Below are 25,848 nucleotides of genomic sequence, written 5' to 3'. Positions count from 1 at the left end.
CGAGGCTTCAAGTCCACATGCAAGATCGCTGACATGGTGCTGAAAAACAAGCTCCAAAATTTCTCCAATTTCGGGCATGACCAAAACATATGTACATGATTAGTGGGCCCTTCCCACACCACAGGTAATTATAGGCCAGTTAGCTAAACTTCGGTCGTAGGGAAGATGCTGGAATCTATCATCAAGGAAGAAATAGCTAGGCATCTGGATGGAAATTGTCCCATTGGACAGATGCAGCATGGGTTCATAAAGGGCAGGTCGTGCCTAACTAACTTAGTGGAATTTTTAGAGGACATTACCAGTGCGGTAGACAACGGGAAGCCACTTGATGTGGTATATCTGGATTTCCAGAAAGCTTTTGACAAGGTGCCACACAAAAGGTTGCTGCATAAGATAAAGATGCATGGCATTAAGGGGAAAGTAGTAGCATGGATAGAGGATTGGTTAATTAATAGAAAGCAAAGAGTGGGGATTAATGGGTGTTTGTCTGGTTGGCAATCAGTAGCTAGTGGTGTCCCTCCGGGATCAGTGTTGGGCCCACAATTGTTCACAATTTACATAGATGATTTGGAGTTGGGGACCAAGTGCAATGTGTCCACGTTTGCAGACGACACTAAGATGAGTGGTAAAGCAAAAAGTGTAGAGCATACCGGAAGTCTGCAGAGGGATTTGGATAGGTTAAGTGAATGGGCTAGGGTCTGGCAGATGGAATACAATGTTGACAAATGTGAGGTTATCCATTTTGGTAGGAATAACAGCAAAAGTGATTATTATTTAAATGATAAAATATTAAAACATTCTGCTGTGCAGACAGATCTGGGTGTCCTAGTGCACGAATCGCAAAAAGTTTGTTTACAGGTGCAACAGGTGATTAAGAAGGCGAATGGAGTTTTGTCCTTCATTGCGAGAGGGATGGAGTTTAAGACTAGGGAGGTTATACTGCAATTGTATAAGGTGTTAGTGAGGCCACACCTGGGGTATTGTGTTCAGTTTTGGTCTCCTTACCTGAGAAAGAACATACTGGCGCTGGAGGGTGTGCAGAGGAGATTCACTAGGTTAATCCCAGAGTTGAAGGGGTTGGATTACGAGGAGAGGTTGAGTAGACTGGGACTGTACTCGTTGGAATTTAGAAGGATGAGGGGGGATCTTATAGAAACATATAAGATTATGAAGGGAATAGATAGGATAGATGCGGGCAGGTTGTTTCCACTGGCGGGTGAAAGCAGAACTAGGAGCCATAGCCTCAAAATAAGGGGAAGTAGATTTAGGACTGAGTTTAGTAGGAACTTCTTCACCCAAAGGGTTGTGATCTATGGACTTCCCTGCCCAGTGAAGCAGTTGAGGCTCCTTCATTAAATGTTTTCAATATAAAGATAGATAGTTTTTTGAAGAATGAAGGGTTATGGTGTTCGGGCCGGAAAGTGGAGCTGAGTCCACAAAAGATCAGCCATGATCTCATTGAATGGCGGAGCAGGCTCGAGGGGCCAGATGGCCTACTCCTGCTCCTGGTTCTTATGTTCAGTCACAAATATCCTCTACCCCTTCAAACAGCCGGATCATCCTTGACTTTGTCAGGTCTGCCCGGTGTACCACCTTTCGCTATATCAACCCCAGTCTCGCACACAAGGTTGAGGCATTCACAATCCGCAGCACTCGCACCACAATCCCTCCTCTAGTGCCATCGCCACCTCTTCCTCCCACTTGACCTTAACTCCCTCCAGAGACACCTTATTTTCCTCCAAAAACCCCCATCACCGACAACACCTCCTTCAGCAACAAGAAGGAAGGTGCTACCGGAAAGGTCGGAAAGACCTTTTTCACAAAGTCCTGCACCTAACTTCATGTACCTAAAACCCTCCCCATACGGTAACCTAAACATCACCTCCAACTCCCTCAAACTTGTGAACCGCCCTTCCAAAAGCAAGTCCTTCATCTCCATCACCCCTTTTTCCCCTCATCCTCGAAACCTTGCATCAATCATCCTGGGTTCAAACCTATGGTTCCCTCAGATCGGCATCAACCTCGACATTGCCCCTAACCTAAAGTGCTGCCGAAATTGCCTCCATATTTTCAGTGTGGTCCTAACCACAGGGTTCCCGAATACCTACCTGGGGTAAACGGGAGTGGCGCCATTGCCAGTGCCCGCAACCCTGGCTCCCTACAAGAATCTGCCTCTATCCTCATCCAGAAAGTCTCTGTTATCCTACTCCAACCCTGCACCTTCTCCACATTTGCTGCTCAGTAATAGGACAACAAATTCGGAAGGTCCAACGTTCCCTCCCCCGACAGCCATCGTTTCTGTCTAATCCTAGCCACTGTACCGCCCAGACAAATGATGAAACCAACCTATTCAACCCCTTAAAGAACGACTTCTGCAAAAAGGCAGCAGGTACTGAAATAAAAATAAAAACCGCGGCAAAGTATTTCTCTTCACCGCCTGCATCCGATCGGCCAATGACCGGGGAAGACTATCCCACCTCAGTAGATCCACCTTAACCCTACCTACCAGTCTCATAAAGTTCAACTTACGAAGCCGCGTCAAATCCCAGGCCATTTGCACTCCCAAATAACTGAAGTGGGTCGTTGCCACCTGAAATGGCAAACCCCCCACTCCAATTCTCGCCCCTGGAAAGGACACCACAAAACATTCACTTTTCTGGCAAGGCCCCTGACCATCTCGTTCTCAAACAATGGTGCCAACTTATACTTAAACTTTTTATAAAATTCCACCGGAAAACCGCCTGGCCCGTTTGCATTTTTCCTATTGTCCCATGCACTTCTTCCACCCCCACTGGCTCCTTCAATCCTGCCCTCTCCTCTCCTACGTCGAGACACTCCAATTTTCTCAATAACTCCCTCATATTTGACTCCTCCTCCGGAGGCTCTGACTTGTACAAATCCCTGTCGAACTCTTCAAAAATTTTGTTCACCTGCTCCAGTGCCACCACCAGCTCTCGTTCCATCCCTGACCCGAACAATCTCTCCCAGCTGCTAGCTGGCGGAGCTATCCCACCAACAGGTGGTGGACCTTCTCCCCGTACTCATACACAACTCACTTCACCCACCTCAGCTGCTGAACCGCCTTTCCCATGGATAGAAGATCAAACCTCATCTGTAGCTCCTTCCTCCTCGCCTGAAGATGTTCTGCATACCTTCCATCTACCTTCAAAATCTCCTCTATCAGCTGCTGCTGTTCCTCCCGTGCCTCCTTGTCCACCTGTGCCTTAAACAAGATGATCCTCCCCCTCACTACTGCCTTCAACGCTTCCCATATCATTGATGGCGAGATCTCCCCATTCATATTGAACCCTACGTAACCGTCAATCACTTTCCCACTTTTGAGATACTAACTTGGGTCTGCCGACAGTCCCATAAGACGTAGAAGTAGAATTAGACCACTCGACCCCTTCGAGTCTGCTCTGCCATTTAATCATGGCTGATAATTTTCTCATCCCCATTCTCCTGCCTTCTCCCCATAACCCCTGATCCCCTTATTGATCAAGAGCCTATCTATCTCTATCTTAAAGACACTCGGTGATTTGACCTCCACAGACTTCTGCAGCAAAGGGTTCCACAGATTCACCACCCTCTGGCTGAAGAAATTCCTCTTCATCTCTGTTTTAAAGGTTTGTCCCTTTAGTCTGAGGTTGTAACCTCTGGTTCTAGTTTTTCCTACCAGTGGAAACATCCTCTCATCGTCCACTCTATTCAGGCCTCGCAGTGTCCTGTAAGTTTCAATAAGATCCTCCCTCATCCTTCTAAGCTCCAACGAGTACAAACCCAGAGTCCTCAACAGCTCCTCATACGTCAAGCTCTTCATTCCAGGGATTATTCTTGTGAACCTCCTCTGGACCCTTTCCAAGGCCAGCACATCCTTCCTTAGATGCGGGGCCAAAATTGCTCACAATTCTCCAATATTTAACGCCAGCCTCTGAGCTGACCCCTTCTTCATGACCACATCCACTCAGTGTGGAGCATGGTCTGAAATAACGATCGCAGAATATTCTGCCTTCCTCACACTGGCTAACAGCGCCTTCCCCATCACAAAAAAAAATCAATCCTCGAATACACATTGCGTACTGGTGAAAGAAACAAATATTCCCTAACCCGTGGGTGCAAAAACCTCCATGGGCCCACCCCTCCCATATCTTTCACAATACCTTCGCCCACCCCCGAGTGGGTCAGGGAACGCAGCTTGGACCAGTTCGACTTCGGAACCCACACTGTATTGAATTCCTAATCATCCCTATAAAGGGTCAAAACCTCTAGCAGGAACCACCCAACGTGCAACCTCTACCTACGTGTAGCTGCCGGAAGTCCGTACTTTGGGATGTTAAAATACTGCTGCAGAAATGCAAGATGTTGTTAAAAAGATCACCGACAGTAATGGTAAATTTAAAAAGGCAGATTTTCTCAAGGCAATTTGCACTGCTCAATGACTTTTGCAAGTGTCTTTGGAGGCAGCTCTATCCTGTTGACATTGTAACCAAAAAAATGTTTACAATGAAGCGCTAGCCATGTGTTTTTTGCTGTGAGGTGATTCTGGCCATGCTGGTACCTTGCACTTCATAGTTACAATTGTACAAGCAAGGGTCTTCCGGTGGCGGCCATGGAGTGAGTGGTCGCACATTTGGTAGCTCCCGCTTGAGGTGGAACGTTTTGGTCCTTTTCCACCTGATTCAAGGGGTGTTTACTAGTGGAAGTGTATGAACTCTTAGGAATTGCTGTACTCTTATTGGTGGGGCCCGGTTTATGGTTTACCAGAAAAGGACTATGACGTAAGAGGCAGCAGCGATGCGACACAGGGAAAGATGGCGGAGGGTGCTGGGGCATCATTGCCCGCCCAGTGGTCGACTGAACAGACCTCTAGTGCGGGGGGGGGGGGATGGGAATGAGGTGCAGGGTCGATTTGTAGGGGAGGGGAGGGGTTTTCTTTGTCTTTGTTTATGGGGTGGAGCGAAGGGTGGGTGGGGAGGGATGCTGACGTGGGTGGTGTTGATGTGGTGCAGTTGGTTAGGAGGAGATGGTGCCGGACGTTTTGGAATGGGCCTGGGGGAGCTGGCTAATGGGGGAGTTATGGCTGCTCGGTAAGGGGGGGCTGGAGGGGAGCCTCCTGACCTGGTTGATTACATGGTTTAAATGACCCGGTCAAAAGGTTGTGTATTTTCGCACATTTAAGGGGTTTGAAGGCAGACATTGTGTTTCCTCAGGAGGCGCAGCTGAAGCTGGGGGACCAGACGAGGCTGAGGAAGGGCTGGGTGGGGCAGGATATGAAGACTACTGGGTGGTGGTGCTGGTCAACAAGAGGGTGACCTTTGAGGTTGGCAGTATTGTAATCAATCCTGGGGGTAGGTTTGTGATAGTTAGCGGGAAGCTAGAGGGTATGCCTGTGGTGCTAGTGAATGTATATGCCCCAAATTGGGATGATGTGGATTTTTTGAAGCGGGTTCCAAGCAAGTTTCTGGACCTGGACACGCATTGTCTGATTATGGGGGGAGATTTTAACATGGTTCTGGATCCTAGGTTGGACAGTTGTATCCTAGGTCCCTGAAGGATTTAGTCTACGACAACAAGAGTTGCTGGGGTTTATGGAGCATATGGGGGGTGTGGACCCGTGGCAGTTTGAGAAGCCGAGGGCGAAGGAGTTTTCATACTTCTCGCACGTGAACAGGGTGTGCTCCTGGATTGATTCTTTTCTGTTAGCAAGGCGTTGTTGGTGGGGATAGTTTGTTCAGAGTATTCGGCGATTGTGGTCTCTGACCATGCGCAGCACTGGGTGGATTTGCGGATAGTGCAGAGGGAGGCTCAGCGACCGCAGTGAGGTTGCTGGTGGACAAGGTGGTCTATGAGAGGGTGGGTGTGGTCATCCGAAATTATGTGGAGCTGAATAATACTGGAAGGTTTCTGCCTCCATGTTGTGGGAGGCACTGAATTTATATTGATTTGGGCTCAGAGAGCGGAGCGGTCTGAGAGGCTGAGGATTTTTAATAATCTTTATTGTCACAATTAGGCTTACATTAACATTGCAATGAAGTTACTGTGAAAAGCCCCTAGTCGCCACACTCCGACGCCTGTTCAGGTGCACGGAGGGAGAATCCAGAATGTCCAAAATACCTATCAACACTTCTTTTGGGACTTGTGGGAGGAAACCGGAGCACCCGGAGGAAACCCACGCAGACACAGGGAGAACGTGCAGATTTCGCACAGACAGTGACCCAAGCCGGGAATCGAACCTGGGACCCTGGAGCTGTGAAGCAACAGTGCTACCCACTGCTACCATGCCGCCCTATAATTAAGGGTCAATTTAGCGTGGCCAATCCACGTACCATGCACATCTTTGGGTTCTGGGGGCAAAACCCACACAAACATGGGGAGAATGTGCAAACTCCACACGGACAGCGCTGGAATTGATCCCGGGACCTCGGCGCCATGAGGTAGCAGTGTGGACATTCTGAGCGTGGACCAGAGATATTCTGTGGCGCCTTAAGAGAAGTTACTAAAGGAGAGGCAGAGACTCCAGATGGAGCTTGGGGGTCCGCTGGAAAGGCGGTGGGTCAATTGCATGCAGTAAAAGGGACAGATTATGAGTATGGGGAGAAAGTGAGTAGGATGCTTGTGCATCAGTTAAGGAAGCAGGCGGCGGCGAGAGAGATTGGAAGGGTGAGGGATGAGAGGGGCACGGTGGTATTGGTTTTTGAGGCCTTCGATCAGAGGTTGTATGACTCGGAGCCTCTGGTGGGGGAATCATAGAATAATATAATTTACAGTGCAGAAGGTGCTATGCTGTGAGGCAGCAGTGCTAATCACTGTGCCAACGTGCCACCCATTGAAGGGATGAGGTGATTGTTGGATGGGTTGGAGTTCCGAAGGGTTGAGGAGGCGAAAGTGCAGGGACCCGGGGTCCCGATTAGGCTGAGGGAGGTAATGGATTGCATGGGGTCAATGTAGGCGGGGAAAGCCCCGGGGCTATGTGGGTTCCCAGACCGAAGAATTTTGCTATGGAGTTAGGGCCCCTGCTCATTGGGATGTATAATGAGTCAATGGGCAGGGGGGATCTCTCTCTCCCTCTCTCTCTCTCTCTCTCTCTCCCTCCCGGAGCAGTGTGCATCGTACCACCCGATTTAGCTGTTTAATTGGAAAGTTATTCCAAAGGTGCTGGTGTCGAGAATAGAGGATTGCGTGCCGGGGTGATAGGAGAGGACCAGACTGAGTTAAAGAAGGGGCAGCAGATGCCGGTGAATGTACGGAGGCACGGGGTGAGTTTGGCCGCTTTTCGGGATCTACGCTGAATTTGGGGAAAAACGAGGTGTTCCCAATTAATGCACAGGGACATGAAAGTAGGCTGGGGGAATTGCCGTTTCAGGTAGTGAGAGCAAACTTGAGGAGCGGTCGGTTTGGGGGCGGATAGAGGTGGCCTCGTGTAGGAGGCCCAGCCTGAGGGCACTGTTGTTGATGCCCCTTCCGTTCTCGCTGGTTCAATACTCCACAAGTCCGGTGATGGTATCGGCACTGAGGGTTTGGGACCAGTGTAGACAGCACTTTGGATTGGAAGGCGGGTTGTTGTGGGTGCCAGTTTGCGACAATCACAGGTTTGCGCTGGCAGGGTTAGATGCAAGGTTCCGGGAGTGGTGGCAGGTGGAGATGGAGTACTTCAGGGATTTGTCCGTGGGAGAAAAGTTTGCAGACCTGGAAGAACTCGAGGAGCTGTACCAGTTACGAAAGGGGAATAGGTTCAGGTATCTGCAAGTTAAGGACTTTGTTAGGAAGGAGGTGCTGTCCTTTCTGGCGCTGCTATCCCCGGTGCTGTAGGATAAGCTTTTGTCCGAGGCTGAAATTGGGGAGGGCAGGGTTGCAGAAATATATGGGGAACTGATAAAGAGGGAGAGTGGGAGGAGGAGTTGGGGGTGGGGTGGGTGGGCATTGGTGGCCAGAGTGTTGAGGGAAGCTTTGCGGAGGGTGAATGCATCCTAGTCGTGTGCTAGGTTGAGTCTTATCCAATTTAAGGTGGTGCAAAAAGCCCACTTGATGGTGTCCAGGATGAGTCTGTTCTTTTCGGGGGCGCAGGGTAAATATGGGCGGTGTACAGGGGGTAGCGGGGAGGCAGCGAACCATGTGCACATGTTTTGGGTGTGTCTGAGGTTGAGGGAGTTTTGGAAGGGATTTTTGGACGTAATAAATTTTTGGGGTAGCGGTAGCTTTGAGTCTGGAGGTGGTGATATTTGGAGTGTTGGAGGATCCGGGAGTTCAGGTGGGGAGAGAGACCAACGTCTTGGTTTTGGCGTTTGCCTCCCTGATAGCCCAGAAATGGATTTTGTTGTGTTGGTGGGTCCCGGAGCCGCCAAATGCAGCGGTGGTATGGGTGAGTGATTTGGCAGAGTTTCTGCATTTGGAAAGTTTGCCATTCAAGGAGTGGAGGAGAGGTGAAGTTGTTTATTGATTTCTTTAAGGTGTATTGACTCGTCAGTGGGGTGTGGGGAGGGGTTGGGAATTTACTTTTTGCTGGGGGGGATGGGAATAGGTTGGAAAAGGGAGGTGGGTACTGGGTTGGCGGGGGGGGGGGGGGTGAGTGGGGGCTGTGGTTGGGGGGGATGCAGGGGGTGGTTCTTACCTGTTGCTGCTGTTGCATTTTTATTTTTGTGAATATGTATATATTAAAAATGCCTTCAATAAAATGGTTTTAATTTAAACCAATTGTACAAGCAAAGCTATCATTAATTATTGTTTCAGCTGCTGCTGAACCTGCCCTGTTGTACAAACAATGTCGTTTCCACAGCACCCAGGAGCGGTACAGGGATTTCATTAATACTTCCTGAACTCTTGGGTACTTTTCTTCTAGTTTGGACCTCAAGAGTAATGGCATAGCGGTTTCGGATCATGCCCCACATTGGGTGGACCTGGAATTAGGAGAGGAAAGGGAGCAGAGAACACTCTGGCGATTAGATGTGGGACTGATGGCGGATGAGGGAGTGTGTGCAAGAGTGCAGGGGTGTATTGAGAGATACCTGGAGGTCAATGACGACGGCGAGGTCCCTGTGGGAGTGGTATGGGAAGCACTAAAAGCGGTGGTCAGAGGAGAGCTGATCTCCATTGGGGCCCACAAAAGGAAAACAGAGGCCAAGGAAAGGGAAAGATTACTGGGGGAGATTTTAAGGGTGGATAGGGAATTTGCAGAGACCCCGGAGGAGGAATTGTACAGGGAGAGGAGACGACTCCAGACGGAATTTGACCTTCTGACCACCAGAAAGGCGGAGGTACTGTGGAGGAAGGCACAGGGGAGGAGGTATGAATATGGGGAAAAGGCTAGTCGCCTGTTGGCTCATCAATTGCGAAAGAGGGCAGCAGCGAGGGAGATAGGAGGAATTAGAGACGAAAGGGGAGACACGGTGCGAAGGGCAGGAAAGATAAATGAGGTGTTCAAGACCTTCTATGAGGAACTGTATAGGTCTCAACCCCCAGAGGGAGAGGAGGGGATGCGGCAGTTCCTGGACCAATTGAGGTTCCCGAAAGTGGAGGAGCGGGGGGTGGTAGGCCTGGGGGCACCGATTGGGGTGGACGAGGTTATTAAGGGACTGGGAAGCATGCAAGCAGGGAAGGCCCCAGGACCAGACGGGTTCCCGGTGGAGTATTACAGAAAATATGTGGACTTGTTGGCCCCGTTGATGGTGAGGACGTTCAATGAGGCCAGGAAAGGGGGGACTCTACCCCCGACGATGTCGGAGGCGACGATATCGTTAATTTTGAAGAGGGATAAAGATCCGTTGCAGTGCGGGTCCTATAGACCCATTTCATTATTGAACGTGGACGCCAAATTGTTGGCAAAGGTACTGGCATCGAGGATAGAGGACTGTGTCCCGGGGGTGGTGCACGAAAACCAGACAGGGTTCGTAAAAGGGAGACAACTGAATGTTAACGTGCGACGACTATTAGGGGTGATAATGATGCCCCCAGTGGAGGGGGAGGCAGAGATAGTGGCGGCAATGGACACAGAGAAGGCATTTGATAGGGTGGAGTGGGAGTATTTATGGGAAGTGTTAAGGAGGTTTGGGTTTGGGAACAGGTTTATTAGCTGGGTTAGACTTCTTTATGGGGCTCCAACGGCAAGCGTAGTTACAGGTCGACATAGATCGGAGTATTTCCGACTATATAGGGGAACAAGACAGGGATGCCCGCTGTCTCCATTGTTGTTCGCGTTGGCAATTGAACCTCTGGCCATGGCGTTGAGAGACTCCAGGAAATGGAGAGGGGTGATTAGAAGGGGAGAAGAACACCGAGTCTCGTTATACGCGGATGACCTATTGTTATACGTGTCGGACCCAGCGAGGGGGATGATAGAGGTTATGCGAATTTTGAGGGGGTTCGGGGATTTCTCGGGGTATAGGCTAAACATGGGGAAGAGTGAATTATTTGTGATACATCCAGGGGACCAGAGTAGAGAGATAGAAGGCTTGCCTCTAAGGAAAGTGGAAAGAAACTTCCGATACCTGGGGATTCAGATCGCTAGGAGCTGGGGAACCTTGCACAGACTTAATCTGACACGGTTGGTAGAACAAATGGAGGAGGACTTCAAGAGGTGGGACGTGCAGCCTCTATCGATGGCGGGCAGGGTGCAAGCAATTAAGATGATGGTCCTCCCGAGGTTCTTATTTATATTTCAATGTCTCCCTATACTAATCACCAAGACCTTTTTTAATAAAATAGACAGGAGCATCACGAGCTTCGTGTGGGCAGGGAAAGTTCCGAGAGTAAGGAAGGGGTTCCTTCAGCGTAGTAGGGACAGAGGAGGATTGGCACTACCGAACTTGGGCGATTACTATTGGGCCGCCAATGTGGCAATGATACGTAAATGGATGATGGAGGGTGAGGGAGCGGCGTGGAAAAGACTGGAGAGAAAGTCCTGTAAAGGGACGAGTTTAGAGGCGCTGGTGACGGCGCCGCTACCGATCTCACCTAAAAAGTTTACCACGAACCCGGTGGTGGCGGCAACATTGAATATCTGGGGACAGTGGCGGCGACAGAGAGGGGTGCGGGGAGCCCTGGTGGGGTCCCCAATCAGGAACAACCATAGGTTCGCCCCAGGAAGAATGGATGGAGGATTTCAGAGCTGGCACCAGTTGGGAATTAGGAGGGTGGGAGATTTATTTATAGATGGGACTTTTGCGAGCTTGGGAGCATTGGAGGAAAAGTATAAGTTGCCCCGGGGAAATTTCTTGAGATATATGCAGGTGAGGGCGTTTACTAGACAACAGGTGAGGAAATTTCCTTTGCTCCCGACACAGGGGATACAGGACAGGGTGCTTTCAGGGGTGTGGGTCGGAGAGGGCAAGGTGTCAGAGATTTACCGAGAGATGAGGGAAGAGGGGGAGGAGTCGGTGGGCGAACTAAAAGGAAAGTGGGAAGAAGAACTAGGGGAGGAGATAGAGGAGGGTATGTGGGCTGATGCCCTAAGCAGGGTAAATTCCTCTTCCTCATGCGCCAGGCTTAGCCTGATTCAATTTAAGGTGCTACATAGAGCACACATAACGGGAGCAAGATTGAGCAGGTTCTTTGGAGTGGAGGACAAATGTGGGAGGTGTGGCAGGAGCCCGGCAAACCACGCACATATGTTTTGGGCGTGCCCGGCACTGGAAGGGTATTGGAAGGGAGTGACGGGAGTGATTTCGCGGGTGGTGAAGGCCCGGGTCAAACCAGGCTGGGGGCTAGCTCTATTTGGAGTTGCGGAAGAGCCGGGAGTGCAGGAGGCGAAAGAGGCCGACGTTGTGGCCTTTGCGTCCCTAGTAGCCCGGCGCAGGATCCTACTCATGTGGAAGGAGGTGAAACCCCCCGGACTGGAGGCCTGGGTAAATGATATGGCGGGGTTCATTAAACTGGAGCAGATAAAGTTTGCCCTGAGAGGATCGGCTCAAGGGTTCACCAGGCGGTGGCAGCCATTTCTCGACTACCTAGGGGAACGTTAGAGGGAAGACAGATGACCAGCAGCAGCAACCCAGGGGGAAGGGGGGGGGGGGTTAGTTTAGTTTAGGTCAAAGATAAAGGGGTTTTGTTACTTGTGTATTGTTAAAAATTTCTGTATTGTTATTGTTGCGTTTGCTTTGTAAGAGGGAAAAATTGTTGTTTGGGAAAAAATTTCAATAAAACATATTTTATTAAAAAAAAAAGAGTAATGGCATTATTGACCTTTGTCTTCTATTTTAACTTTCAATATAAATGCTTGGTATTTCTTTGCTGGATTAGCCTCCAAAGTCAATATGAGAGGTTGTTAACATTCTCTACAGTCTTTTACTCTTCATACTCGGGTTCTAACGGGCCTCGATATTAACACACCAGTTCGTTACACACCAGTTCATTATATCACAATCTCCTATACAGGTGCCCAATTGACATGAGACAGACTTGGATTTGTAGAATACCTTTCTACCTTTCACAATCTCAGGATATCTCAAAGCAATTTAAAACCAATGGAGAATTTTTGAAAAGAGACTTGTATTTGTATAACTAATAATAATAATCTTTATTATTGTCACAAGTAGGCTTACATTAACACTACAATGAAGTTACTGTGAAAAACCCCTAGTTGTTACATTCCGGCCCCTGTTCGGGCACAAGGAGGGAGAATTCAGAACGTCCAATTCATCTAACGAGCACGTCTTTCGGGACTTGTGGGAGGAAACTGGAGCACCCGGAAGAAACACATTCAGACACGAGGAGAACGTGCAGATTCCGCACAGACAGTGACCCAAGCCAGGAATCGAACCTGGGTCCCTGACGCTGTAAAGCAACAGTGCTTACCACTGTGCAACCATGCCGCCCATACTAGATATCTCAAAGCACTGCACAGCCAATCAAGTACCTTTTTGAAGAATAGTCGCGGTCAATTGTAGGAAGCATCACAGCCAGTGAGCACACAGCGAGCTCTCTCTCCGTTCAGACAATGAGCACACAGCTCTCTCTCTCTCCTTCAGCCAATGAGCACACAGCGAGCACTCTCTCTCCATTCAGCCAATGAGCACACAGCAAGCATTTGACATTGACCAGATCATGTGTTTTTTGTGATGATGGTTGAGGGATAAATATTGTCTGGGGCACTGAGGATAACTCTCCTGCTCTTCGTCAAAACCCACAAGCCTGTTCTTTTATATACAGTGTAGGCAGAATGTGCCTCAGTTTAGCCTCTCATCTGGAAGATGACACACCTTCAACAGTGCAGCACTCCCTCAATGTCAGCCTTGATTTTGTTTTTGTTCAAAACCTGGAGTGGGTCTGGAATCCTGCGATGCGGAAAAAAAAGGACAAGGTGACCAAATGTCCCGCAATTCAAGGGATTGTCCCATTTTGATACTGTTTTTCCTGCATCCTGTCCCAGGGAAAGGTTATATGCCTTTGTTCCAAGGTACCGATGAGGGAGAGTGCTAGGCATCTCTTTTTTAAAAAATATTTTTATTTTCCTCCTTTTTCACATTTTCTCCCAAATTTACACCTACCAACAATAAATAATAACCATTAACGAATGCAATGTCAATCCTCATATCAATAACAACAATCCCACCCTCCCACCAAACCCCCAAACAGCAGCCCGCATGTTAACATAAACAAATAACAAAAAAGAATCAGGAATCACCCATAGTCACCATAAACACATACAGTCCCCCTCCTCCCAACCACCCTCCCCTAATGTTTGATGTGATCCAATTCTCGAAAGTGCATAATGAATAACGCCCATGAATTTTAGAACCCCTCATCCTTCCCCTCAGTTCAAATTTGACCTTCTCAAGAGTCAAGAATTCCAGCAGGTCCCCCCACCACGCCAGGGCACAGGGTGGAGAGATTGATCTCCAGCCCAACAGGATCCACCTTCGGACGATCAATGAGGCGAAGGCTACAACATCTGCCTCCGAACCCGTTTCCAACCCCGACTGGTCTGACACCCCGAATATGGCCTCCTGAGGGCCCTGGTCCAATTTCACGTGCACCACTTTAGAGATTACCCTAAAAACCTCCTTCCAGTAATCCTCCAGCTTTGGACAGGACCAAAACATATGAACGTGGTATATGTTCCTCAAAGAGCCGGCTCATTCTCGTCCTTGTGAGGTGCGCTCTACATACCATCTTCAGCTGTATCAGTCCCAACCTCACGGACGAGTTGGAGGCATTAACCCTCCGGCGCACCTCACATCAGAACCCCTTCCTCCATACCCTCTCCCAACTCTTCCTCCCACTTTGCCTTGGTCCCATCCAGCAGTGCCTTCTCCTCTTCCAAAATAGCTCTGCAAACCACCGACACTACCCCATTCGCCAGTCCCCCTGTCGTCAGCAATGTGGAGTCCAGCTCTACCGGGAAGCTCTGTATCTCCTTTCTGGCAAAGTCTCGAACCTGCATCTATCTAAAAATTTTGAAGTCTCCTCTTACAGCTGCCTTTGCCCCTTTGATTTTCTTTTGAGCATATGTACTGGGCTGTCACCATCAGCCCCCCAGGGGGAGAAAGTGCATTGAACAGGACTGCCAAGTGGTGGCAGATAGTGGCACTGATACTTGGAGTAAGCCCTTTCTGTGAGATGCCATGCAGCAGACCCATGCAGATGACATTATAACCTAAGGGTAAGTTTTACATTCGAGCTGTAGTCACCCATCCCAACGCGTGCGTGCGTGCGTGCGTGTGTGTGGACTTTATTCTTGTTTTCTAAAAAGTTGGTCTCCCTGGACGAGAGTGCTACTGAGTCATGGCTGACACTGAAAGGGTAGTGAGTGTCACGGTGTAGGAAACGATTAGTCTAGGAACCATTGAGCTTATTGATGCATTGAATCATTACAATACATTTAACAGTGCACCAGATAAGCTAGGTATTCCAATGTCAGAATTCAAGTTCAGTGAAAGATTATTTCGATGGTCAGTGGTTCGACAGAGGCCAAACACCTCCCCTATCAGTGTCTTTTAACAGGTTATTTGAATGATTATAAAAGTGGTCTGCTGGTATACATTGCAGGCTCACTATGAAAGAAGGAACTTGCATTTATATAAGCACCTTTCATGATGTTTTACTGCCAATTAAGTACTTTGAAATTGTGGTCACTTTTGGAATGTTAGAAACGGGGCAGAAAATCTGGTCTGATAAAGAGCCGTGTGACAATGACCAGTTTATTTATTTTACTGGTGTTAAGCGCCCTGTGCTCTGCTTTGGATATAAGGATAGGACCTTGTAAGTTTACATGAGAGAATCATTGCATCAAACAGCACAGGAAGAGACCAGCTCATTGTGCTGGCTGTCTAATAGAGCCACAGCCCCAAGTGTTTAAGCTAATGAAGGACCTTTGAAGCAAAGTCACTGTTGTAATGTGGGAAATGTGGAAGCCAATTTGCTCAAAGGAAACTCTCACAAAAGAGCAGAACAATGTGATAATTACCAGAGAATCCGTTTTAGTGGGGTTGATTGAGGGATAAGGATTGGACACTGGGGAGAACTCCGCTGCCCTTCTTCAAAATAGTGCCATGGGATAGTTTTGTATCCACCCGAGAGGTAAGAAAGACATCACCTCCAACAATTGGGTAGGGTGCTCTTTCCAAAAAAAGCCGGTGCAGACTCGATGGGCCAAATGGCCTCCTTCTGCACTGTAAATTCTATGATAATGCAGAACTTCCTCGTACTGCATGGGAGTGTCAGTATTTCTGTGCTCAAGTCCAGTGTGAGAAATTTTCTACAAGCTTGACACCGATGCCATCAACGGTTGTGTCTGGTGCTTCACAGCGTGCACATGGTGCTGGTTGAAACATAACCTCAGGAGACACTGATTTGGAGACCTAAACCTTTGATAGCACTTGAAAATTTGTTTGCCATGATCTGGGATGTCTTCCTTGATTTGGGCAGTTGGGCACATTGCATACATTGTTCTGAGTACCGCCATTGATTTTGGTGGAGGTGAGAGACTGAAAAGCTTCCCTCAACGGAAACTAATGTTGATGTCTGCAAGCATGACCCTGACAGCTTCCTTAAATCTTTCAGCAAAAAAAGAGGTTGAAGAGTTAGGTGGCCACGATTTATCCTTGCTTTATGTTGCTGGTTACATCTAACCACAGACACAAACGCATCCAACCATACGGTAGGTGTGCGAGTTTGGCAAACTTGCTTGGATAGCAAGTACCAAAGACCAGATGGGCTCTCATTGTCAAAAGCTTTTGTTAGATCTACGAACAGCATACGTGTTACCCCCTGCATGTTTCTTGTTGCCTTGCTGTGGGCCCCATTATCGGCTGTCCCACGGTTATCCCTAAAACCGCACTGATTCTGGGAGGACATCGTCTCCAAGGCTGTTTAACAGTCTGTTTAAGGAATTTTATCTTGCAATTGAAAGAAGACTTATTTCTCGGTAGTTGCCACATACATTTTTGGATCCTTTAGGCCTCCAGGTGCTCACTATGTTGGCATCAGTGAGGTCCTATGGAACTTTTTCTGAACACACATACTCTTGAAGATGACTGGAGGTTTGTGAGCAAGCTTTGCACTATTACATTTCCAAGTAGGCAATATAATCTCCTGAACCAGAGGAGAGAGCGCGACAGGAGCCACAAGCAACACCTAATTGCTCTGCTATTGTTTGCTGTCATTAGTGTCTGTTTGTATGGTGGCTTTCAAATTGGTTGCAAACACAGACTTTAGCTCCAAGTCTTTTGGCTAAAAAACCTGGTACAGCACAAAAACCCTCTTTTCTTTAAAGATGGTTTGCCTTTCAGAGAATGAAAGAAAGAACAGTTCCCTATACACAGGACTATTGGAGCTGACAGTTCCAGGATAGAAAACTGACCTGTCTTTCTGTTGCCATCCTTCTCATGGCATATCTGTTTGTTGCCTTGAGCAGATGTTTGGCAGAGATCAGGGGCGAAATTCTCCGGAAATGGCACGGTGTCCGCTGACTGGCGCCCAAAACGGCGCCAATCAGACGGGCATCGCGCCGCCCCAAAGGTGCGGAATGCTCCACATCTTTGGGGGCCGAGCCCCAACATTGAGGGGCTAGGCAGATGCCGGAGGAATTTCCGCCCCGCCAGCTGGCGGAAACGGCCTTTGGTGCCCCGCCAGCTGGCGCGGAAATGACATCTCCGGGCGGCGCATGCGTGGGAGCGTCAGCGGCCGCTGACAGTTTCCCACGCATGCGCAGTGGAGGGAGTCTCTTCCACCTCCGCCATGGTGGAGACCGTGGCGGAGGCGGAAGGGAAAGAATGCCCCCACGGCACAGGCCCGCCCGCGAATCGGTGGGCCCCGATCCCGGTCCAGGCCACTGTGGGGGCACCCCTCGGGGTCAGATCGCCCCGCGCCCCCCCCCCCAGGACCCCGGAGCCCGCCCGCGCCGCCTTGTCCCGCCGGTAAGGTAGGTGGTTTAATTTACGCCGGCGGGACAGGCAATTTATCGGCGGGACTTCGGCCCATCCGGGCCGGAGAATCGCGGGGGGGGGCCCGCCAACCGGCGCGGCGCGATTCCCGCCCCCGCCGAATATCCGGTGCCGGAGACTTCGGCAACCGGCGGGGGCGGGATTCACGCCAGCCCCCGGCGATTCTCCGACCCGGCGGGGGGTCGGAGAATGTCGCCCCGGGAGCGAACTCTCGTTGAGGTGTGGACTGCCACACTGATGCACAGGAAAACCTCTGTTTATCTCATGTCAAAATACTGCTGCTGGTACTTGTCGAACCGTGTGAACGAAGTTGAAAATGAATTAAAGGAAGCTATTTTTTCAAATTTAAGTTACAATTAAGAATAAATCCATATCACAACCAAAATATTGTTGGATGCTTGCTTGTCCCACTCCTTTGGAAGATGCAATATTCTTTAAATTTGTCCGATCATGATAAATGTAACTGCAGTGAATTTGGTCATATTGTATTGGAAAAATACCTTCCTTGGCCATCCATTTATGTCCCCATTTGCTCTTGGGAAATTGAATACAGTGGAGTTCAAAATTAGTTAGTTGTCGCTGGCTCAAAATCCTGGAACTTCCTTAAAGCACTGAGGGTGTACCTATACCTCGGGGACTGCAGCGGTTCAAGAAAGCATCTCACCACCTTCAGCATGGTGGCGCAGTAGTTAGCGCTGCTGCCTGATGGCGCCAAGGTCCCAGGTTCGATCCTGGCTCTGGGTCACTGTCCATGTTGAGTTTGCACATTCTCCCCATGTTTGCATGGATTTCGCCCCCACAACACAAAGATGGGCAGGTTAGGTGGATTGGCCACGCTAAATTGCCCCTTAATTGGAAAAAATTAATTGGGTACTCTAAATTTAAAAAAAAAAAGCTCACCACCTCCTTGAGGGCAACTAGGGATTGGCAATGAATGCTGGCCTAGCCATTGATGCCTGCATCATGTCAATGTTTTTTAAAAAATTGCAAGAAGTGCAGTGAGGAGGCCTGGCTACGAGAACATTGGAATTGTCAAACTTGCATTTCAAAAGTAATTAATTTTATGGGAAACTGATTTGGGATGTCCAGGGGACGTGAAAGGCAGAATATAAATGTAAGTTCATTCTTTTAATTGTTTTAAAGCATCCCCATTTGGAAAGTACAGATTTTTAATATTTAATGAAATGATCCTGTTTCTTTTGTAATCTTATTTTGGTAGGGGATAAAATGGTTTCAAATGCAAATATGAAATATCTTGTCAGCTCTAATTCACCCACAGCTTTGGGTTCTGTTTCTTCTCTCTATTTGACCTGACGTTCCCTTCCATTTAGTGACTCTGGTAAACGCAAGTAACCCCCAAACTAAGATAATCCTCGGACTTGAGGCAACTTTTCGTGAGGTGTTGAGTTGTCAACTGATTAAACTCTCCAGGTGCCAATTGAAGATAATTAGATTGAAGATGAAAATCATAGTTGTATTATGAGCAATGCATGTGGAGAAAAAATTAAAATGGGGTTTATTCTTGTATGTTCACATGAAATGACAGCACTAAATGGTTGTGAAACAGAAGTTTTTGTTTGTCTTCTTTCTAAATGGTTTTAGTCATCTGGTTATTGTACCAGAACAGTGCCTCAGTCAGATGGGTGGGTGGATTATATTGGTGTAATCTTCTGTGAGATCATGGGCGGGATGGCCCGTACTGGCACCAAGAGCGGCGCGAACCACTCTGGCGTCGGGCCGCCCGGAAGTTGCGGAATCCTCCGCACTTCCGGGGGCTAGGCCTGAGCTGGAGGGGTTGGCACCAAGTGGCGCCGAAGGTCCGCCGCCGGCTAGCGCGAGTTGGTACATGCGCAGGACTGCCAGCGTGTTTCCTGCGCATGCGCAGGGGGTTCCTTCTCCGCGCTGGCCATGGCGGAGCCTTACAGAGGCCGGCGCGGAGGGAAAGAGTGCCCCCACGGCTCAGACTCGCCCGCACATCGGTGGGCTCCGATCGCGGGCCAGGCGACCGTGGCCCCCCCCCCCCAAAGGGGCGGACCCCCACACTCCACCCCGAGGACCCCGCTAACCGCCCTCCAAGCCAGGTCCCGCCGGGATGGACCATGCCCATTTCACGCCGGTGGGACTGTCCAAAAACGAGCGGCCGCTCGGCCCATCGGGGCCCGGAGAATTGCCGGGGGGGCCACTGCCAATGCCCCCCCGACCGGCGTGGCGCGATCCCCGCCGCCGCCCAAAAACCGGCGCCGGAGAATTCGGCAGCTGGCGTCGGAGCGGCGGGGCAGGATTCACGCCGTCCCCCCGGCGATTCTCAGACCTGGCGGGGGTCGGAGAATCCCGCCCCATATTTTTGGATAGTTTTTCAAAAAATGTTTGTAAAATTTTGCGACGCAATGGATTAAAAATGTTTTATCAAAATTACTCTGTACAAATGATGAAAAATGTAACCTAGACTGAATTTTAAAATGCTATGTCAGCTTTATCCGTCTGCATATAAAGGCAGTTATGATGTCCAGAATGCCCATTGTAAAGTATATTTATTTCTCTCCTCCAGAGAAAATGCAGAAGGATCAAATATAATTGTACATGTGGATGAAAAGGTAGCCAGCATCAGAAATCTAAAGGTAAGGGACCCCTCTGTTTGTTTGGAGCTGTTTGTGGCAGTGTATTTTAATCCAACTGAGCGTTTTGTTTGCAAACATAGTTGTTTTGAAAATAAAGCTTACTGATCAGGAGTTTAATGATTGCAAGAATAAAAAAAACATCTGTAGATCCCTTTTTTGATATATTGGACAGAGAGGCGAGATCTACCGGTAGCTGCTGGGAGATCCCTCTTCTGGGATCTACTTGGCACAAAGAACAGCACAGGAACAGGCCCTTCGGCCCTCCAAACCTGCACAGATCATGATGCCTGTCTAAACTAAAACCTTCTGCATTTCCGGGGTCCAAATCCCTCTATTCCCATCCTATTCATTTATTCGTCCAGATGGTAAGGGCGGTGGTGTAGCTTTGTTGTTTAAGGATGGCATCCGGGCAACAGTAAGGGATGATATTGGTGCTGTGGAGGACAAGGTTGAATCAATTTGGGTGGAAATCAGGAATAGTAAGGCGAAAAGGTCACTGATAGGAGTAGTCTATAGGCCACCAAATAGTAACAGGATGGTAGGGCAATAAGCAAAGCAATAACGGATGCATGTAGAAATGGTACAGCGGTTATCGTGGGAGATTTTAATCTGCATATCGATTGGTTTAACCAGGTTGGTAAAGGCAGCCTTGAGGAGGGGTTTATAGAATGTGCCCGGGATAATTTCCTGGAACAGTATGTAATGGAACCTACAAGGGAACAAGCGGTCCTAGATCTGGTCCTGTGTAATGAGGCAGGATTGATTAATGATCTCATAGTTCGGGATCCTCTTGGAAGGAGCGACCACAATATGGTGGAATTTAAAATACAGTTGGAGGATGACAAGGTAAAATCAAACACTAGTGTTTTGTGCTTAAACAAAGGCGAATTCAATGGGATGAGAGAAGAACTAGCTAAGGTAGACTGGGAGCAAAGACTTCATGGTGAAGCAGTTGAGGAACAGTGGAGAACCTTCCGAGCGATCTTTCACAGTGTTCAGAAAAGGTTCATACCGACAAAAAAGAAAGACGGTAGAAAGAGGAAAAATCGACCGTGGATATCTAAGGAGGTGAGGGAGAGTATCAAATTGAAGGAAAAAACATATAAAGTGGCAAAAATTAGTGGGAGACTAGAGGACTGGGAAGTCTTTAGGAGACAACAGAAAGCTACTAAAAAAGCCATAAAGAAGAGTAAGGTAGACTATGAAAGTAAACTGGCTCAGAACATAAAAGCAGATAGTAAAAGCTTCTACAAATATATAAGACAAAAAAGAGTGGCGAAGGTAAATATTGGTCCTTTGGAAGATGAGAAGGGAGATTTAATAATAGGAGACGGGGAAATGGCTGAGGAGCTGAACAGGATTTTTGGGTCAGTCTTCACAGTGGAGGACACAAATAACATGCCAGTGACTGATGGAAATAAAGATATGATAGGTGAGGACCTTGAGATGATTGTAATCACTAAGGAGGCAGTCTTGGGCAAGCTAATGGGGCTAAAGGTAGACAAGTCTCCTGGCCCTGATGGGATGCATCCCAGAGTGTTAAAAGAGATGGGTAGGGAAATTGTAAACGCACTAGTGATAATTTATCAAAATTCACTAGACTCTGGGGTGGTCCCAGAGGATTGGAAAGTAGCAAACGTGACACCACTGTTTAAAAAAGGAGGTCGGCAGAAAGCGGGTAATTATAGGCCGGTAAGCTTAACTTCGATTGTAGGGAAAATGCTGGAATCTATCATTAAGGAGGAAATAGCGGGGCACCTGGAGGGAAATTGTCCCATTGGGCAGACGCAGCGTGGGTTCACAAAGGGTAGGTCGTGTCTGACTAATTTGATAGAATTTTTTGAGGACGTTACCAGTGCAGTAGATAACGGGGAGCCAATGGATGTGGTATATCTGGATTTCCAGAAAGCTTTTGACAAGGTGCCACACAAAAGGTTGCTGCATAAACTAAAGATGCATGGCATTGAGGGTAAAGTGGTAGCATGGGTAGAGGATTGGTTAACTAACAGAAAGCAGAGAGTGGGGATAAATGGGTGTTTCTCTGGTTGGCAACCTGTAACTAGTGGGGTCCCTCAAGGATTAGTGTTGGGCCCGCAGTTGTTCACAATTTACATAGACGATTTGGAGTTGGGGACCAAGTGCAATGTGTCAAAGTTTGCAGACGACACTAGGGTGAGTGGTAAAGCAAAAAGTGCAGAGGATACCGGAAGTCTGCAGAAGGATTTGGATAGGTTAGGTGAATGGGCTAGGGTCTGGCAGATGGAATTCAATGTTGCCAAGTGTGAGGCTATCCATTTTGGGAGGAATAACAGCAGAATGGATTATTATTTAAACGGTAAGATGTTAAAACATGCTGCTGTGCAGAGGGACCTGTGTGTGCTGGTGCACGAGTCGCAAAAAGTTGGTGTGCAGGTGCAACAGGTGATTAAGAAGGCTAATCGAGTTTTGTCTTTCATTGCTAGAGGGATGGAGTTCAAGACTAGGAAGGTTATGCTGCAATTGTATAGGGTGTTGGTGAGGCCGCATCTGGAGTATTGTGTTCAGTTTTGGTCTCCTTACCTGAGAAAGGACATATTGGCACTGGAGGGAGTGCAGAGGAGATTCACTAGGTTGATCCCAGAGTTGAGGGGATTAGATTATGACGAGAGGTTGAGTAGACTGGGACTGTACTCATTGGAGTTTAGAAGGATGCGGGGGGATCTTAGTGAAACATATAAAATTATGAAGGGAATAAATAGGATAGATGCGGGCAGGTTGTTTCCACTGGTCGGGGAAAGCAGAACTAGGGGGCATAGCCTCAAAATAAGGAGAGGTAGATTTAGGACAGAGCGTAGGAGGAACATCTTCACCCAAAGGGTTGTGAATCTCTGGAATTCCTTGCCCAGTGAAGCAGTTGAGGCTCCTTCTTTAAACGTTTTTAAGAAAAAGATAGATGCCTTTCTAAAGAATAAAGGAATTCGGGGATATGGTGTACGGGCCGGAGAGTGGAGCTGAGTCCACAAAGATCAGCCATGATCTCATTAAATGGCGGAGCAGGCTCGATGTGCCAGATGGCCTACTCCTGTTCCTAGTTCTTATGTTCTTATGCCTCTTAAACGTTGCTATCATATCTGCTTCCACCACCTTCCCCCTCCAGCATGTTTCAGGCACTCACCACCCTCTGTGTAAAAAAAAAAAAAAAAAAAAAAAAACTTCCCTCACACATCTCCTCTAAACTTGCCTCCTCACACCTTAAAACTATGTCCCCGGGTAATTTGACTTTTGCACCCTGGGAAAAAGCTTCTGACTATCCGCTCTGTCCCACATAATTTTGGTAACCTCTGTCAGGCCACCCCTCATCCTCCTTTGTTCCAGTGAAAACAACCCGAGTCTATTCAACCTTTCCTCGTAGCTAATACCTTCCAGACCAGGAAACATCCTGGTAAACGTCTTCTGTACCCGCTCCAAATCATCCACTTCCTTCTGGTAGTGTGGTTACCAGAATTGTACGCAGTGTTCCAAATGTGGCCTAACTAAGGTTCGGTACAGCAACAGCATGACTTGCCAATTTTTATACTCAACGCCTTCTTGACTACCTTATCCACCTGCCTTGCCACTTTCAATGATCTGTGGACCTGTACTAGATCTTGCAAGAAGTCACGTTCTGGAAAATCTGAATATTAGAGTGAGACAGCTAGTCTCGCTCTAATATGCATTCCCAAGATCTAACTAAGGTGTGGGATCTAACTCCCTCGCCTTGGAGACCTTGGACAAATGATGTTCAATGCTGATCTCCACAAACGGGGAACAGACGGAACGGCATTGCCCAAGTGCCCAGGTGGCACTGTCAGCTGGCAGGGGCACTGCCAGGGTGCCGGTCTGACTCTACCAAGCTGGCATTTTTCATGAAACCGGGATCGTTCCGGGGTGCCCTACGCGGGTATGGGGAATGGAGGTGCCAGCCGGTGGGGGCACAAGGACACCCTTATAGGTAAGTTGGGGTTTGTGTGTGTGAGGGGGGGGTGGGGCGGTTTGGAGGGGGGCGGTTTGGAGGAGTCAAGTCGGGGTGGGGGAGAGATCAGAACACCATTTAAAAATGACATTCCAAGCTCTTCCTGCACTGAGGAGTTCCAGCGAGCGGAGCTCCTCAGTGCAGAAAACGGGACTAAGTTCCCTGCTGAAGCCCCTGATCTACCCAAATGGCTATTCGATAGCATGGTGCATCTCAGTGCTCCGAGCTCCGGGAAACACCCAGCTAATCGCCGGCGATATGGGAGTCTCCATTTGGGTAGATCGCGCCCAGAATATTATAGCACAGAAGGAGGCCATTCAGCCCATTATAGCTGTGCGAGCTCTTTGAAAGAGTTACTTAGTTTGTCCCACTTGAAAGAGTTACCTAATTAGTCCCATTTCCATGTTCTTTCATCTCTAATTTTTTTATCTAGAACTACTTTCTACCAGTATTATCAAAGATAAATCTTTTTGAGCAGTAAATAGTATAGACAGTTTCGAGTGAAATTTATACTTTCTGTCCTTGAAGATGCTCATTGTTAAAAATATCTGAAGAATTGTTCTCCATGTCTAATTCTAATATGACTATATGACTAATTCTGATGCTTTTTTTCAGAAGTATTGTTCGCGGCTGAGAGTAGTTGGGGTAAACAGGAAGCCTGAATTTGTAGGGAAAGAATTCTTGAGATAGGAACTTTAACCCATTGAATGCTGAAAACTCTTAACAGCTTTGAATGTACACTTTAGGGTGTGGTGTGGAAATCAGACCTTTTACATAATAATAGTATTTTATTCAAGAAACACATGGGGTGACACAGTGGTAAGCAATGCTGCCTCATGGCACCGAGGTCCCAGGTTCAATTCCGGCCCTGGGCCACTGTCTGTGTGGAGTTTGCATATTCTCCCCGTGTTTGGGTGGTTTGGTCCCCACAACCTAAAGATGTGCAGGGTAGGTGGATTGGCCGCACTAAATTACCCCTTAATTGGACAAAATGAATTGGGCACTCAAAATTTATTTTTTTTAAATTCAAGAAACACATTTGCAGCCCGAAGGCTGAATTGAAACGTGACCCACATCAAAAACTTCATATATAGACTAAGTAATCAAGTTTAAAAACATGGGAACATGTGACAATCATTTAGTAACAAAAACAGTCAAAACATTCAGCAGGTAATGGGAAAGTGGTAGAAGGAATATTAAAAGAAGGCATGTCGAGTGAAGGTTATGCCACTCCTACTTTGCATGTGAAGAATGTATAAATCTCATTATTTGAAAACTTCTTTGAGGACCCGAACCATGTAAGGAGTAGGTATTTTTCTGTCCTACATTCCACCAATGATGCAATCTTAATTCTGGAGGGAGTGTGTGGGATGGAGTTGGACTCAGCACCTCTGGACACAGATTGAAGATACCCATTTGGGCAGCCAGGTGCCAAGGCTGGCTGTTTAATTGGTTTGCCTCTGATTTGGAAGTTTCAAGCCAGTTTTATGCTCATATTTTAGGCCCTCTAACCCTTCCCCCTCCCACCCACTCATATGGCCCATTAATGTGAGCTCTTGCTTCTCATCCACCGCCATAGCCCCCATGTCAACTTGGTGTCTCTTCATGCCAATCCACCCACATCCTTTGCACCCTCCGTGCCAGTTCACCCAGTATCTACCATGGGCAGACCTCAGGAGCTATGTTGAGATGAAAAAAGTTCTAAATATTTATTGCTAGCCATCACTATATGTTTAAAAAAAGATCTGGGGCGGGATTCTCCACAATCGGCGCGATGTCTGCCGACCAGCGCCAAAAACGGCGCGAATCAGTCTGGCATCGCGCTGCCCCAAAGGTGCTGAAGTCTCCGCATCTTGAGGGGCTG

The 25,848-nt window shown here is 48.2% G+C and overlaps 1 protein-coding gene across 1 annotated transcript in view; it reads left to right on the top strand.

The window, feature by feature from the left end:
• Positions 1–25,848, top strand: part of stard9 (StAR-related lipid transfer (START) domain containing 9) — a 388,283-nt gene that overhangs the window by 2,701 nt on the left and 359,734 nt on the right. The window contains exon 2 of the mRNA XM_072487657.1: positions 19,924–19,993. Within this exon, the coding sequence (XP_072343758.1) occupies positions 19,924–19,993 (70 nt within the window). The remainder of the gene's footprint in view (positions 1–19,923; positions 19,994–25,848) is intronic.

The sequence above is a fragment of the Scyliorhinus torazame genome, chromosome 2 (assembly GCF_047496885.1).
Source record: "Scyliorhinus torazame isolate Kashiwa2021f chromosome 2, sScyTor2.1, whole genome shotgun sequence".
NCBI classification, from domain to species: Eukaryota; Metazoa; Chordata; class Chondrichthyes; order Carcharhiniformes; family Scyliorhinidae; genus Scyliorhinus; species Scyliorhinus torazame.
This window is presented reverse-complemented; position numbering and strand designations above follow the sequence as displayed.